This window comes from Schistocerca gregaria, chromosome 2 (assembly GCF_023897955.1).
Source record: "Schistocerca gregaria isolate iqSchGreg1 chromosome 2, iqSchGreg1.2, whole genome shotgun sequence".
Classification (NCBI taxonomy): domain Eukaryota; kingdom Metazoa; phylum Arthropoda; class Insecta; order Orthoptera; family Acrididae; genus Schistocerca; species Schistocerca gregaria.
In genome coordinates this window covers 870,998,706-871,015,197 of record NC_064921.1, presented here as the reverse complement: position 1 = coordinate 871,015,197, position 16,492 = coordinate 870,998,706, and the positions used below count along the sequence as shown (strand labels likewise).

Sequence of the window (16,492 nt, the reverse complement as noted above, 5' to 3'; positions counted from 1 at the left end):
GTTCAGAGGGTGAAACTTTGTGTGAGGAAATAGAAAGTGAAGAAGAGGAAGACGACAGCCAAGGACAAATGGATACAATTTATGATGACAATGAATTAGAGGATGAAAAAATGAAGAAAACAATGTAAGGCTTTCTTCTCGTGTACCAAAACCGAAGGAATATCCAGATTTTGAGATGTATACAGCATAGTCTTTTAATGATGAGCCAAGAACAGCAGAAGAAGCAATGAGTGGCCCAAATTCTCAAGAATGGAAAGAAGCGATGAAGAGAGAATTAGAATTTTTATATCAGAACAAAACCTTTGAATGGGTAGATATGCCAGGAGATAAGAAACAACTGCAGGCAAGATGGGTATTCAATTTGAAGAACCCTGAAAGCTCATCACCAAAATACAAAGCAAGAGTTGTGGTAAAAAGATATTCACAAAAACAAGGGGTAGATTACGAAGAAACTTTTTCACCTGAAGTCAAGTATGCATCATTGAGATATCTTTTAGCCTTGGCAGTAAAACAAAATTTAATAATTCATCATATGGATGTTAAAACGGCATATTTAAATGGGAAATTGGAGGAGGAGATATATGTCATTCCACCAAGGGGAGCCATAAAAACCAAATCAGAAAGTAAAAAGATTTGGCATATGAGAAAAAGTATTTATGGACTTAAAGTGGATGTTGCTGGAATCGATGTCTACATGAAACTCTAATAAATATGAATATGAAGCAATCCAAGGCAGATCCCAGCATTTACTATAAAGGGAGAAAAGAAGAAATAATAATAATGGCGATATGGGTGGACAATTTCTTTATCCTGACTGAAAGTGAAGGCCAAATGAGAATTTTCAAGAAACAGCTGCAAACCAAGTTTAAGGTGCATGATTTGGGAGAAGTCAAAAGTTAAGTGTAAATGAGACTGATGTGGAATGTGACAAGAATGTTCCTTATTTAGAAACAGTAGGGAGTCTGTTATATTTGTCTCAAACGTCACGACCCGACATTGCTTTTGCCACCAATGCAGTGAGCAGATATTGCAGAGACCCAAAGGAAAAGCACTGGAAAGCTGTAAAGAGGATATTCCTATACCTAAGAGGAAACTCAAACTACGAGTTAAAATACCATAGAGATGGTAACCCAAAACTAGAGGGATATAGCGATGCGGACAGGGGGCGTGAATTGGGAGACAGATACTCCACCACTGGCTGCTGTTTTAAATTAATGGGGGGCCTCACATCATGGTCCTGTCAAAAGCAAAAAACTGTTGCATTGAGCATCATGGAGGCCGAGTATATGGCACTATCTTACACCACACAGGAAGCATTATGGCTATGAACATTAATAAGTGAAATAGAACCCAATTTAAATGAGGAACCTACAACCATCTTCTGTGGCAATAAGGGAGCCATAAACCCAGCTAAAAATGATGTTACTAGTGGTAGGACAAAGCATATTGATATACAGCACCATTTCATTCGGGAACACAGAGCGATAGAACATTGCCGTGGACTATCTGAGCACAGAAGACATGTTAGCTGACCTTCTGACCGAACCCTTGCAAAGGGAGAAGTTTGTGGGCCTATTTGGTTTATCTTGTGGAAGCAACACACAAAATATAAGTTCAAGGAGGGGTGTTGGAATTGTGTGAACAATTTATTTCGTGTGTGACGGCGCAAAGTGCACTGCGTAAAATAGACGTCTTTAGCATTGTCTAACACTCTTTGTGAGCGCTAATTATTCTGTTGTGTTCGCTGTAAATTTTTTTTGTTCTTGAATGTGCAAATATAGTTATTAGTAAAATGTCCTTTTTCTCCTTAATACTTATTCAGTTGCGCAAATTCCAATAGTTTAGCCCCAAAGTTCGGATACTACTTCAGAACTTCTCGAGAAACAAAGACGATTTAACCTGTATTGCTTACATGACGAAACAAAAGCTGAGCCTACACTATGTAAACTTTTCACTCATTTCGGAACTTTTGGCTTCGCCTAGTTACTAGAGAACCAAAGGGTTTGCGTATAAGAATACGCTAACAACACAAACTTTACTTTATTAAAATAATAACGTAACTTACAGTATGTCACAATGTAAGCAAATCCTTATCGAAAATACATGCCTGTTGAATGTTTCCTTTTCTCCAGAAAATACGCAAAAAGATGTGAAACCTTCAATTGATAGCTTACAATAGATATCAATTTACTTAATTATGACGTAATTTTGCCTTAATTGTTATTACTCAATGAAACAGTTATCTTTAAAGGAGTCGTGAATGTGCACGACTCATCAACCAAAGATGAGTCGGCTGATCTGTATTTTATTTCCCCACAACATTATCTTACTTTTGGGAGGTGCACCACTAGGTGATCAGTACCCATGGTAACTAAACTTTGTTATGTCACTATGTTGTTAAAAATCTGACATAATTCTCATCATCAGTGGGAAGGTCCACTCGAACTTTACAATTTGTTTCCTTTGAATGCACATGCAGGATTCTCAGCCCATTCTTTAAATATGTCTTACAATAATAGTTAGTGCTTTCATTTGTGTCTGTTAATTTGTTTGCAGGAGGGTGACTACTACTACATGACAGTATACAATCAAGTGCCTCACAGGTTTAAAATGGTGTAAAACATAGCTACGAATCTACAACAGTGATGGCAATACTCGTGTTTTACAGTTGAAACATTAACCGTTCATGAGGTCACTTATTACATTTATTTTACTTTCAGCAAACGTAGCTACAATAGTTATTATGCGTAACACTATAAAGAATACAAGAAAATGTGACTTGTTTTGTACTGTGACAACGAATCATGAATTGGTTACAACATGGAATGCAACAACAGTTCTCACGGTTTCAGTAGATCACTACAATTGCCAGAGTGAGGAACTATACCAATGATATTAGGTGACATGACATTATATTTATTTTTCGGTCACAGTGTCATTTATCCAGTCCAAGTAAGGAGCGTTACCCTTTTCAATGGGTAACGCTATAACTTCACACACGTCATACGGATGGTTCTCCTTAACGTAGCTTGTTAGGTCTTCCACTCTTGATGTTTTCGTTTTGATCATCATTAATACTTCACTGTCCTCATTCACTTTACCCTCCCATAAGTACACAGAGGTTATTTTAGGAATAATGTTCACACATGCTGCCATTCTTTTGTTGACAAGTCCGTGAGCCAGTTTCTTCGCTACGTCTTCATTTGGTGTTGTGACAAAAACGGCAGAATATGCACTAGAAGCGTTCGTTCCAGCCATACCTCTAATTCCCGGCAAAAATAACACAACACTCACAACACCAAACAACTCTTTCGATCTCGACCACATCTCTGAACTCTGATATACACTACCTTTGCCTAGTTGATTATCATTGAAACTTCAAAGTCTTTCACTATCAACAAGGCAAAGATGTGTGTGTATAATGTATGTTTATGTTTACATGTATAGCAGAAGAGTGTGGCATAGCAAGACAGTTGTCTAAAAGTTTGCAAGTGTTACGTTATTCTGGAAAAAAGCATATGTATATGCGTAGACGTTGCACAACATTGATTTCCATTACGAATCGTTCTAATCCGTACTAATAAGTTTAGACATGGTTTAGAAGAAATAAATAGGTTCTGTAACGAACATTAAGCTGTGAAAAATGGGGACTACAAAGTTTTTTTTACCATATACGCCCCCTGAAGAGTAAGTACAGGTCTTCGAATTTATTTCATAACATATTGAAACAAATTTCGTTCTAAAAAAAGTTACCAGACAGGACACTTCTTGTTCGTGATTAAATACAGTGGTTTTGAAGAGTTGAACTCGTTTTTCCCAAAATGATGTAGCGTAAAAAAAAAATATTTATTGTTTGTGGACTATAAACAAGAACATGTGTTAAATTTGTAGTGTAATTTGTAATGAATGAGATTCAACACCTTAGCTTTTCATTCAGCCGTTGTCATTTCAAAAACACCATAGCATATCAACTGAATTAATCAGAGCGTCGTTTGATATCAAACATGCCATGACAATTGTGAAGTGACCAATTTAACACTGCTTGATATCAGCAAGGTTGTTGATACTGTTGATTTTGATATACACTGTGTGACCAAAAAGGTGAAGTTGCTCAAAAGGGAAAGCTGGAACGAAATAAAACTTAATGGGTGGTAGGAGTATATACTGTCACTTCAGTGATAACATCAATGAGAAAAATTTACATACAGCTTGGCACTATGATGCCACTTACCAGTATGACTTTGCACCTCGTTTATCTTGTATGCAGGCACTGATTTTGTGTGGAAGAGTGTCATGCAGCCACTGTATCCTCTCCTGAGGCAATCAGGCCCACAACTGTTGTAAGTGGTTTTTGATGTCTTGGATGGGATGGAGTTAATGCTAGTCCCACTTCTGTTCTATCAAAGATAGATCTGGGAATCTTGCTGGCCACGGGAGTACTTCAACATCATGCAGACATTTCATAGACGCACATGCCATTTTATTTCTTTTCCTTCCTGATAGAACTCATCCTGATATAGCCCTACATGGCTGTTTTAAGTGTGTATGTGTGTGTAAGAAAATGAAAATGATTGTGTGGCTTCATTACTTTAAGTTCCATTGTCACTCATTCCTTATCAATGGCATCTCAGACTACCAGTCAGAAAGGGAATGATATTAATATGTCATTGTCGAGGTTGGGGATGCCATAAATAGTGATAGCACCATCTGGAGAAGATAAATCTACATCTGATAGGGATGAGCTGCCATATGACATACTGTACAACCAAGAGTTATGCTTGCATTTTATATAGCATTAGAAACTAAACATTTGATAGGAAAGACTGTTTCTTATTTACACCGATGCACTGTATTTGTTTCAGACAAATACTACTGAATGATAAGAAAGTTGCTGTAGTGTCATTTTTTGGCAAATCCCCAATCTCTGCTCGTGGCTGCAAAGCAGGTCTAATTGATGAGATATTAGGTAAACAAATTTTTCACAAGTCATTGCTTGAGGATCCTGATGTTGACAAGAATAATTTGGTAAGTGTTCACATGTAATGTTATAATGTTATAAAAAGCAATAGTTATTCCCTTGAGATACAAGTGTTAGTGTGGTTATGACTCTTGTTATTGCTGTAATTACAAACATGTAAACCTAGAGAGTGATTTCAGGCATCATCACAATATATTTTATGATCATCATGCAAACAGTTTGATATAGTTTTGTAGACTGCAGTGATTATATGATAATTTTCCTCCACAATCTTTACCTGTTTTCCTAGCATAAAATATAATAGTAGTACTCCTGATCCCAATAGAGTATTGTTTCTGATTATGTACTAAATTTTGCCCTATAAATCACTCAGGTTCATCAAGCACAGTGAAATATTAAAAAGCCTTAGTTATCAAAGTTGTAACTTCCACGTCATATAGTGTAGCCAACCTGTCGTGTCCATTGATGTTGTGGCGGATGATAAAAGTGGATTATGTCTGTAACATACAAAAGAAATTTAGAGATGAAAATGTAAGCACTCTAATTGGAGATAGGAACTAAGGGACGGTACACTACGTGCTGCAAATTGTTTTCAAATTTCTCAGAATATCGAACTGCAGAAGTCAAATTCTTTTGGCAGGTTTCAATTCTGGCTATTCATTATGAAAAATACACTGGGGTATGGGATTAAAACTAAATTGGAACTGTCACAGTGGGGCTATTCAGATAGTAGGGAACGTTTCCATCTGACGCTGCTAGGCGCATGCCCATCCTGTATATTTTGGTATGTGCGTGCTCGGCAGCCCAGTTGGCATCCATCCATGACAGCGGCAACGTCTCTGCATGTCTGGTTTTTTCGATATTCGAATTTGAAATGTGCGCTGCAATCGAAAATCCTGCCGTGAGGTGCAGTCTGTGATACGGTTTTTGTTGGCAAAAAACCCAAAATCTATAGAAATTTATCATAAATTGTGTGAAGTGTATGGAAACAATGTAATGAGTCAATGTTCCATCCAGAAATGGTGCATTTGGTTTAAAAATGGCCGAACCAATGTTCATGATGAAGAGAAGAGTGGATGCCCGAGCATTGTGACTGACGATCTTGTCGCTAAAGCTGATGAAACGATTCGTGAAAAACGTTGCTTCACAATAATTGATCTTTCTCTTTCTTTTCCACAAGTTTCATGGACTTTGTTGTTTGAAATTGTCACTCAAAAGCTAGGCTACCACAAATTTTGTGCACAATGGGTGCCCAAAATGCTTACAGGGCACCATAAAGAACAGTGAATGGGGGCAACGTTGCCATTTCTGGAGGCCTGCCACAAACATGGTAATTCATTACTGGATTGAATCATAAGCGATGACGAGACTTGGGTGAAACATGTCAATTGCGAAGCAAAATTACAGTCCATGGTGTGGGGCCACACAAGGTCCCCTCAAAAACCAAGAAAATGTTTGCAAACTTTGTCAGCAAGGAAGTTGATGGCAATACTGTATTGGGATAGGCAAGGTGTGCTTCTTATTTATTCTCTCAAACATGGAGCAACCATAAATTCTGCCCGGTACTGTCAAACTTTGCACAGACTTAGAAGAGCAGTTCAAAATAAGTGCCAAAATTTTGTTTTTGCTCGACAATGCCCAACCTCACATGGCGAACCGCACTAAAGAACTCCTTAATTCATTCAAATGGGAAATTTTTCCTCATCAGCTCTACAACCTCGATCTTGCACCAAGTGACTTCCACTTGTTTCCCAAGATGAAGAACTGGCTTGCAATGCAGCACTTTGATGATGACGTGGAACTCCAGGTGGGCGTGACTCACTGGCTGAAATTTCAGGTGGCAGAATTTTATGACGAAGGTATTTCAAATCTTGTCCACCACTATGATAACTGCCTCAATGTGTTTGGTGACTATGTGGAAAAGTAGTATGTCAGACACTCTTTCAGATGTGTATAATAAAATGTATTTCTTGTACTTAGCTTTTTTTATGCCAAAATGTTCCCTACTTTCTATGAATAGCCCTTATATTTGCCCCAGACTTCTTATCTAACCAATCACCTCCCCCCCCCCCCCCCCACACCAACCAATAACCTCTCCCCCGCCCCTCCCTCTCTTCCCATATCCAAACACATGCATATTCCCATACCTCATCCATTCTGTCCTTTTTTCCCACATTTTTTTACATATTTGTTTGCACATATTTTTGCCTATTTTCATGTATTAGTGCATATTTCCTGTTCCTTCCTAACATTAAAAATTCCTCTGGATCCCACCCCTCCTTTCACAATGACCCTCACCTTTTCAGATTCTGTCAGTCTTTGCCTCTCACAAAGCTGGTACTGCAAAATCACATCTCCATGTCACAGGCTTCCCAGAAACATCTCCACTCCCACCACAAGATATTGCTACTGTGCAATACCTACTACATACGTCACATCTTTGAAATAGAATCCCTTGCTCTCCAGCAGCTGGAAGAGCATTCGAGACACCACCTTCAAAAGTTATCCAACTTGCTGACATCCTACCTTATCAGATTCTGTTAGTCCTTGCCTCTCACAAAGCTGGTACTGCAAAATCACATCTCCATGTCACAGGCATCCCAGAAACACCTCCACTCCCACCACAAGATATTGCTACTGTGCAATACCTACTACATACGTCACATCTTTGAAATAGAATCCCTTGCTCTCCAGCAGCTGGAAGAGCATTCGAGACACCACCTCCAAAAGTTATCCAACTTGTTGACATCCTACTGTGGTCTCAGACCATTACTATCCAACCCCTCCCCTACGCACAGTGTTCCTCATCGTCAATCCCTCATAACACCAAGACTCTACCTGGCTGACTTTTCGATGTGCCACATCCTCCAAAACTTCCTACTAACACTCCACCCCAACCAGAGCTGAAACAATCCTGGAACACTGTTGTTAAGGTTTCCACCTAAATCATCTGCCCCACAGAATTTCAGTCCTATCCAAAGGCCTCACTTTCAGCCCTACACTCACATTTAACCATGTTTGACTTGTCAAAGACCTACTCTCCTTCTTCTAATCCCTTCAGTGGAAACACTTCTTTGCAGTGGTGGAATAGAAGGATGTGTAGTGCTGGAATGGGAAAAGGGAAGGGAATGGTGAGTGAAGGACAGTGACTAACAAAGGTTGAGGCCAGGGGGCTTACAGGAATGTAGGATATACTTCAGGGAGATTTCCTGCCTGCAAAGTTCAGAAAAGCTGGTGTTGGTAGGAAGGATCCTGATGGCACAGGCTGTGAAGCAGTCCTTGAAGTGAAGAATGTTGTGTTGGACGGCAAGCTCAGCAGCTGGGTTGTCCAGGTAGTGTTCAGTAGCGACAAGGCCATGGACATTAGAGATGTTAGTGTTACGGGGGTGGAGTCAGTAGTGATGAGCAGGGCACTGTGTGATAAAGGATGAGGAACATGAAGAGTTGGTGGAGGAAACAGCTGGTATCTTTTATATAGCAGGGTAGGTTGCATGTAATAGGCTGAAGGTGTTGTGGTCTACGAGGGCAGAGACACTCTTAGTGGGGGCACAGAAACTGGCCACTGGGGATGACCTGGTGGTTGAATTTATGAACATTAAGATGCATGTAGGAGTGTGGGGAGTGATAGAGGTGAGGAGAGAGGTATACTCTGGGGAGAGATTCTTGGATAGGCCTAAGGATTTGAAGAGAGTGGAGATCCTGCTGGATTTCTGGAATAGGGATACTGTGTGGCAGGACAAATCTGACAGCTGGTGTAGTCTTTCTGCCAGGTAATACTTGTGGTTCAGAACCATAGTGGTAGAACCTTTGCCAGCAAGTAGAATTATAAGGTCAAAATCAGTTTTAAGTGGTGAATTGTGGTTCTTCCTGTGGATGTAGGTTTAGTTTTAATGATGAGGGATTTGGGGAATGATGATGAGGCAAGGTTTCGTGGTTAAGAAATCCTGGGATGTTAACAGCGGGTGATTTTAGGGTGGGGGCAGATCAGGGTTGGATGGAGGAGTGAACTAAGTCAGGCAGAGTCAACATTGGTTTTGGGTTGAAACTGATTGGTAGAGTTGATGGCGAAAAAGTGTTTTCACAGCAAGGACTGAGAGAAGGTCTTTAACAAGTCCAGCACAATAGAATTTTGAGTGGGGCAAAAAGTAGGGCCCTTGTATAGGATTGATACTTCAGTGAGACTACAGCTTTTGGAGGAAAGGTTCTTGACTGTGTTTTATTCTTCCAAAACTTTTAGCACCTTCTCCTGCTTTTGCTTCAGCTGGTCCCCTCAACCCAACAGACCACCTTCCTAGATGTTGACCTCCACCTCAAAGATGGCTACATCAGTACCTCCATCCATATCAAACCTATCAACTACCAACAACACCTCTGTTTCAACTGCCTTGACATATTTCATACCAAGAAGTCCCATCCATACAGCTTGGCCACAAGTGGCCATTGCAACTGTAGTGATGAATAGTCCCTCACAAAGTATACCAAGAGTCTCACTGGTGTCAGTGAAGCCTCCACAGACTGAAATTACCCTACCAAACTTGCACAGAACAGATCCGTGCCTTATCTCTCCAGTCTCTCACCACCTCACAAAGTCCCATTGTCCAACTGCAGAAGAGCATCCATCTCTTGACTCAGTACCACTGAGGACAGGAGCAACTGAATCACATTCTCTGCCAGGGTTTTGACTACCTCTTGTTGTGTCCTGAAATGAGGAATGTCCCACGCACTACACTTCTCACCTCTCTCACAGTGGTATTCTGCCCCCACTGAAACCAAAGAATATCCCTGTCCATCCCTGCTAACCTTGCTCCCAAACCTTTGCCTGAAGGCTCATGAGCCTGTAATAGACCTAGATGCAAGAATTGTTCCATACATCCTCCCACCATCTTCCACTCCATTCTGGTTACAAGAATCAAAGGCACAGCTACCTGTGAAAACAGTCATGTAGTCTACAAGCTAGCTCCAACTACTGTGGTGCATTTTACATGGGCATTACAAGGCACAAGCTGTCTGTCCACATGAATGATTAGCAACAAACTGTGCCCAAGAAACAGCTGGACAACCCAACTTCTTAGCATACTGTCCAACACAACATTCTTCACTTCATGGACTGCTTCACAGCCTGTGCCATCTTGATCCTTCATACCAACAACAGCTTTTCTTAACTTTGCAGGCGGGAAATCTCCCTGCAGTATATCCTACATTCCTGTAAGCCCCCTGGCCTCAACCTTTGTTAGTCATTATCCTTCACCCATCATTCCCTTCCCTTTTCCCATTCGAGCATTACAAATCATTTTATTCCATCAATGCACCTGCAGTACACAGTCATTTTATTTGTCATCTTTTCCAGCACCTCCTTCCCCCCCCCCCCCCCCCCACGCCCCCTCTCTGGCAGCCATCTAATGCCCTGACCACACCTAGCTGCCCTAACCTCTCCTCTCCATACATCATACCTGTATGCCCTCACAAGCAACACTTAACTATCCCACACTGGTACCGTGCTATCCTTCCCCCTACCCATCTCAGCCTCCTCCTTACCCCCAGCACCCATGTTGCTTCTCCCATCATGCACAGTTACTCACAGTCTGGCAGCCAGAGGCGGTGGTCATATGTGTGTGAGTTGTGCTTGCATCTGTGTTGTGTGTAAGCTGTGTACTTTAGAAGAAGGGCTTATGGCCAAAAATGTACTTGTTTAGCAGTATTTTTATTGTGCCTATCGGTGACTCGATATCTCCACTATATGGTGAGTAGCAATCTGTCCTTTTCATAAGATAGATTCTTAATAAACACATACTGCTCAGAAAGGCTATAAAAAAGTCACCTGTATAGTAAATGTCATAATTTTGTTACTGCAATTTTTTACTGTCAGTAATAACTTATCAATCTTTGTATTTATTTTTATCATTATTATTTATATTTTGTGAACATTGTGTTTTTTTAAAAATATTACAGTGTGATATTGAGGGCTATTATGACACGAATCAGAGAGTTGTATATCTTCACTTACGAGGAGTCTTTGATGTTCATTCTTTGGTTAAAATGTATGATACTTTCTCAAGAGATATGGAACAAAAGGTATGTAATTAATACACAGCTCTTTTGTGTGTATGGTTTGGTAATAAGTGCACCTAACAACTATTTCTTTTTTTAACAGGGTTATCTTTCAGTGTGGGCTGAACTGAAATATCATTATGCTAGAGCGTTGCTTTTTCTTTTTGCTGTGTCTCATATTCTTGTGGTTTATCACCCAACTCACACATTTGACATCAGCTATGTCCATTTGTTTCGTGCTTTGGATGTTGTGAGGTAAGTATTCGAGACTTGAACCATTTCTCAAAATTGCTATCATGATATTAGAAGCATAGAAACTGTCATTAATTTGGGTGGTAGCTTTTCCTTAATCTAATGTTAAAGCTGTTTTTAATGCCACATCTGGTTATCACTATTTAATTTTTAAAATGTATTCTTGGTAGTGTGTCCCTGCCTTTGCTAAACATTTATTATATTTTAATTATTCCTCAACTGATACGGCATTGGACTTTCCTAATGAGAATGACTTACTCAATTTGTGCTATGCTTCATTTATGAGCTGAAATATAGACATTGTACTTTTCAACCCTTGGATATGAATGTGGCCTCCATTTTTCAGGTCACAAAAGCTCACATCTTGTGTACTCACTGTGTTGTGATGGCTAGCATTTTACAAGAATAATCCTGATAACTTGTCACTTTCTAAAATACCAGAGTTTGGGACCACCATGGTTACTGTCTGAGAAGGTGCAATGGTGAATGTCTATTTGCGGCATCAATGTTCTTTTTTTTTTGTTTTTAATTGAAAATGAAGTTTCAAATTAATATCTTCACTCTGAGCACAATTTGGATAATGTCATACCACTGCATTTCTTGAAAGGGACAGAAGTATTCACAGAGGCAGTTTTGCTGCAGTTTATGAGCATGTTGTTAAAACTATGAGGAAGAATTTAAATTTTGTAGTATGGTTAAAGCAGAAGTGTTGAGTTGTCAATAGGCACACACCAAAGAAGGAAATCTTGTTAACTTTTGGAGTTATCCTTTGATGAGCTAGAATAAAACTCTCTCTCTCTCTCTCTCTCTCTCTCTCTCTCTCTCTCTCTCTCTCTCTCTCTCTCTCTCTCTCTCACACACACACACACACACACACACACAGCACTAGATGAACTAAAAGTGTCAAAGCTATTTTTCATCAGGTAGACTGGTTGGGGTGATGGTAGTGTCAGTGGGGTGGGTAGCGAGGGAGAGGGGCTGGACACGGGTGGCTAGCAGCTCGAAGAGTAGTGGCTGGTTTGCTGGTCAGAAAAGGAGTGTCAGATATATGGATTGGCAGGACTGTAGCAACCAGTGGGAAACAGCATATGCTGAAGGAAACATAGTAACGTGAGTTGGGAGGAGATGACAGGATGGAAGAAAGGTGAACTGTTGAGTAGAGGGTGTGCGGACAATACCTTACCTGAGATTTAGGTCAGAATGATAACTGGAATGGAATGTGTCTTTTAAGGATAACTCCCATCTCCATAGCTCAGAGAAGGTGGTGGTGGTGCTTGGGGGGGATCCTGTCACAGACTTATCTTACCCCTTTAGAGGCTGGGCCACCTGTGAAAGCAACCATGGCCTATACCAATTTTGCTGCAAACACTGCACAGCTTTTTATGTTAGTATGACTAACAACCAGCTGTCCACCAAGATGAATGGCCACTGCCAAATCATTCTCAAGAACAAAGTTGACCATCTGGGGCCACAACATGCAGCTGGGCACAGCATGCTCAATGTCAATGTCTCCCTCACAACCAGAGCCATGTGGATCCTTCTCTCCCCCACCAGCTTCTCTGAACTATGAAGTTGAGAGTTATCTTTACATCACATACTCTGTACCCATAACCGTCCTGGCCTCAATCTCAGGTAACCTGCACCCTTCACCCAGTGATTTCCCCTTCATCCATCCTGTCACCACCTCCCATTTCACTTCCCCTCATCACCCTTCAGTGTGTGCCTTTTCCCACTGCCCACTGCAATCTTACCAGCCCAGATACCTGCCATATGTCTCCATAGCTAAGTGGTCCATACAACAAAATGCCACAGAGGGGAGTGGGTTTGGCAGGGTCAGAGATTTTTTTCTGCAGGGGGACTGGGTGTTGCATTGTCTTCATTTCCATTTTATCCTCATTGACACACAAGTTGCCAAAGTGGTGCCAAATAAAAAGACTTGCACCAGGTAACTGGTGTACTCAAAGGGAGGCCCTAGCCACACACACATATCATTTCCTATACCTGTCACCCTCCCTCCTGCATTCCTGGCCAGCAAATAAGCCACTTCTCTCCAAGCCACTAGCCACCCTCTCCCTCTCCCCCTCCTCTCCCCTTTGCCCTCTCCCCTCCACCCTCCCTCTCCCCTCCTCCCTCTCCCCTGTCCCCTCCCTTCTCCTCTCCCCATCCTCCCTCTCCCTCACCTCTCTTCTCCTCTTTCCCTGTTCTTCCTCACCCCCTCAACCCCTCTATCCTCCCTCTCCCCTCCTCTCTCTCCATCTCCCTCCACCCTCCCTCTCCCCTCCTCCCTCTTCATCTCCCCCTCCCCTGTCCTCTCTCCCTTTTCCCCTCCCCATCCTCCGTCTCCCTCACCCCTCTTCCCCTGTTCTCCCTCTCTTCTTCTCCCTTGCTGTCCCCTCTCCTCCCCTCCCCTTCTCCTCCTCCTCCTCCTTCCCTCCCCCTCCCCCTGCCTCTCCTCTTAACCCTCATACTCCCATTCCCCCTTCCCCTCCATCTCTGTCTCCCCCTACCCACACTACCAGTCAGCCTGCCAAAAATATCATTGGCACCTTTAATTCAGCTGCAACATGTAGGGGCACTGTGTGTGTGTGTGTGTGTGTGTGTGTGTGTGTGTGTGTGTGTGTGTGTTCTAGCTCTTCTTGTTGTCCTTCTTCTTTAACATTTGTCCCACCTGGCAATAGGGTGTGCTGAGTGGATTCGCTGTCTCCGTTTTGTTCGATTGTGGCCCCTGTCGGGATGAAAATTTACAGCCTTCAGGTCATTATGCAGAGTGTTGGCCCATCATTGTCTAGGTCATCCCTCGGGTTTCTTACCCCTGACTTCCACTGTGTATGCTGCCTTTGCAACGGTATCATGCTTTGCATGCAGCACATCCAAACAACTGCTGACAGCTTTCTCGCATCTTCTTCTGGATTGGTGTGCCCCAAAATCTTCCTTGATAGTGTCACTTGGGAAGTGATCCAGCCGAGTGATGCCACCTGTCCATCTGATCATCATAGTCTCCATGACCCCCAATCGTCATTCTACCTCTTTTGCAGCTGACCAACATACAGTGCTATTGAGAGCAACAGGATGGGTGAGAGTCCAGTAGAGCTTCAACTTCAGACGATCCTTAACCCAATGATCACAGGTGATGCCTGATGTCATTCACTGCTTTATCCAGACCGCCTGTGAACTTGTGCTGATCTCATTTGTAAGGTGGCCATTGCTGGAGAATGTAGAACCGGGATACTTAAATTTTTCTTCTCTTGATAGGTTTTCTCCATCAGTGCCAAATTTCTCATCGATCTGATGTCATGTAATCAGTTTTCTTTGTCTTGAGTTACAGACTATATCGCACAAGTTGGTCATTCCACTTTTGTGTTTGGTGTTGGAGATAAAACTTATTCTCTGCAGCTAACACGACATCTTCAGCACAGAGAAGTGTTCATGGGAGTGACATGTTTAGGTCTGAAGTGACAGTATCCATTACAAGAATGGTGATAAGACCAAGCCTTGGTGGACTCGTACTGTGATGCGAAAGTTGTTTGATGCCCCTGCTGCCACTTGGATGTACCCGTGCCCAGTCAGCAAGGTACTTCAAAACACTGTGGTCCCAAAGTGCTAAGCAAATTAGATCATGTGGTACCTTATCGAAAGCCTTCTCAATGTCTCAAAATACAAGGTGCAATACCTTGTTCTTTTTGTGATATTTTTCAATATGCACCCATGTAGCATGCATTGTGTCAGTTGCACCACAATTTTTCACAATTCCAGCTTGGTTCTTACTGATTTGAGCTATTTCAAATGTCCTTTTGTCAAAAATATGTTCAAGGATCTTCACTGCGTGGCTCAGTAATCTGATTGGGTGGTAATTGGAACACTCAGCAGGACTTCGTTTCCTTATGAAGATGCTCTGCTGTGAGTCTATTGTTATCCTAGCTTCTTTGACAATATGGTTGAAAAGATCCGTTACTCAGCCTACCACATTTGACTGTTAAGAACACCATAACTATCCTTGGAAGTTATCAAGGCCAGTGGCCTTCCCTCTCTTCATCTTCTTTGCAGCAGCCTCAACTTCAGCAATGTTAATTTCCTTAATTGGTCCTTCAACAGGTGACATGGTTGGTGTTGGTGGATGGGGAAATTCCTTGGTATAAATTCTCCCAAAGTAGTTCTGCCAGCATTCCTTTGCTTTCTTCCTGTTGATTAGGAGCCACTAAAGTCAATAAATGTGGCATTCTCCTTCATGTGTATCTAGTTTTGTGTAGAGATCTGAGTACTCATTTGCTTTTGCGATTGCAGTGGTCCTTGCCTCTCTACGGGTTTCTTTGAAAGTATTCCAACAGGATAGTGTTTTGTCTGCTAGAAACTCATGGTACAACTTTTTCTTCTTATGTATTGCATCTTTGACATCATTATTCCAAGCCCACATGTCTTTGTGATCCCTTCATCATCCCGGTTTCGTTTTTCCGAGAATAAAGCATGCAGCTTCATGAACAGAGATCTTCAATTTAGTCCACCTATCCTCTGCTGTGGTAATTGGTGGCACTGTAATTTCTGTCATAATGTCAGCCTCTTTCTCCCTGAAGTGCCACCATATGATTCTTAATGGTCCATTTCTGGCAGAGTACCCAGATCTTGGTGGTTTTATTCCAAGCTTACAGATGACTGGCAGTGTTATATTGCAACAGTTTCATATGGAACAACTTTGAGATACTGACATCTTACACCGACATAGTCAGTCTGACTTGCATTTGATCCACTGTAGTATTTGATTAGGTGAGTTTCATGTTTTTTGAACCAAGTGTTCATGGTGACCAGGTCATGAGTTTCTGGGCAATCGAGGATTTGCTGTCCACCATCATTCTTCTCTCCATGTCCATGTTCAGCATGGGCACCATCATCTTCTTTCCTTTGCCTGATATGTCCATTCAGGTCTTCAACAATGATGAGGTAGTCTTGTGCTAGGACTTCAGCCATCTTCTCATAAAGTACTGTCCCAAAGACATCTTCGGTTTCTGCACTCAGGCCGGTTTTGGGACATAGGCACTGAAGAAGTGGACTTTTCGTCTGTCTGCAATGTAGACAATTTTCATAAGGTGATCATCATAACACCACAACTCAGAGACAGAACCACTGAATTTTGCTGATATGAAAATGCTGACGTCTTGGTTGTTCTGTTTGTTCCGTTGTATATCAGTTTGTAACCACAACCAGTCTCATATAACTTTTGCC

The 16,492-nt window shown here is 41.7% G+C and overlaps 2 protein-coding genes across 5 annotated transcripts in view; one reads left to right on the top strand and one right to left on the bottom strand.

The window, feature by feature from the left end:
• The first annotated feature begins 1,624 nt into the window (after nucleotides 1-1,624).
• LOC126335263 (nonsense-mediated mRNA decay factor SMG8) overlaps nucleotides 1,625-16,492 on the top strand; it is a 76,724-nt gene continuing 61,856 nt past the window's right edge. The window contains exons 1-4 of one of the 4 annotated variants that reach the window (XM_049998310.1): nucleotides 1,625-3,687; nucleotides 4,863-5,025; nucleotides 10,928-11,050; nucleotides 11,130-11,281. In XM_049998310.1, coding sequence (XP_049854267.1) covers nucleotides 3,644-3,687; nucleotides 4,863-5,025; nucleotides 10,928-11,050; nucleotides 11,130-11,281 — 482 coding nt within the window. In that variant the 5' untranslated portion in view covers nucleotides 1,625-3,643. The remainder of the gene's footprint in view (nucleotides 3,688-4,862; nucleotides 5,026-10,927; nucleotides 11,051-11,129; nucleotides 11,282-16,492) is intronic. The other 3 variants (XM_049998308.1, XM_049998311.1, XM_049998309.1) reach the window with 3 other exon arrangements.
• Nucleotides 2,917-3,594, bottom strand: LOC126336033 (protein CutA homolog). Its single transcript, XM_049999513.1, has 2 exons — nucleotides 3,579-3,594; nucleotides 2,917-3,356 (listed from the first exon to the last, which is right to left on the bottom strand). Exons 1-2 carry the CDS (start codon nucleotides 3,592-3,594, stop codon nucleotides 2,917-2,919), a joined length of 456 nt encoding a protein of 151 aa, XP_049855470.1.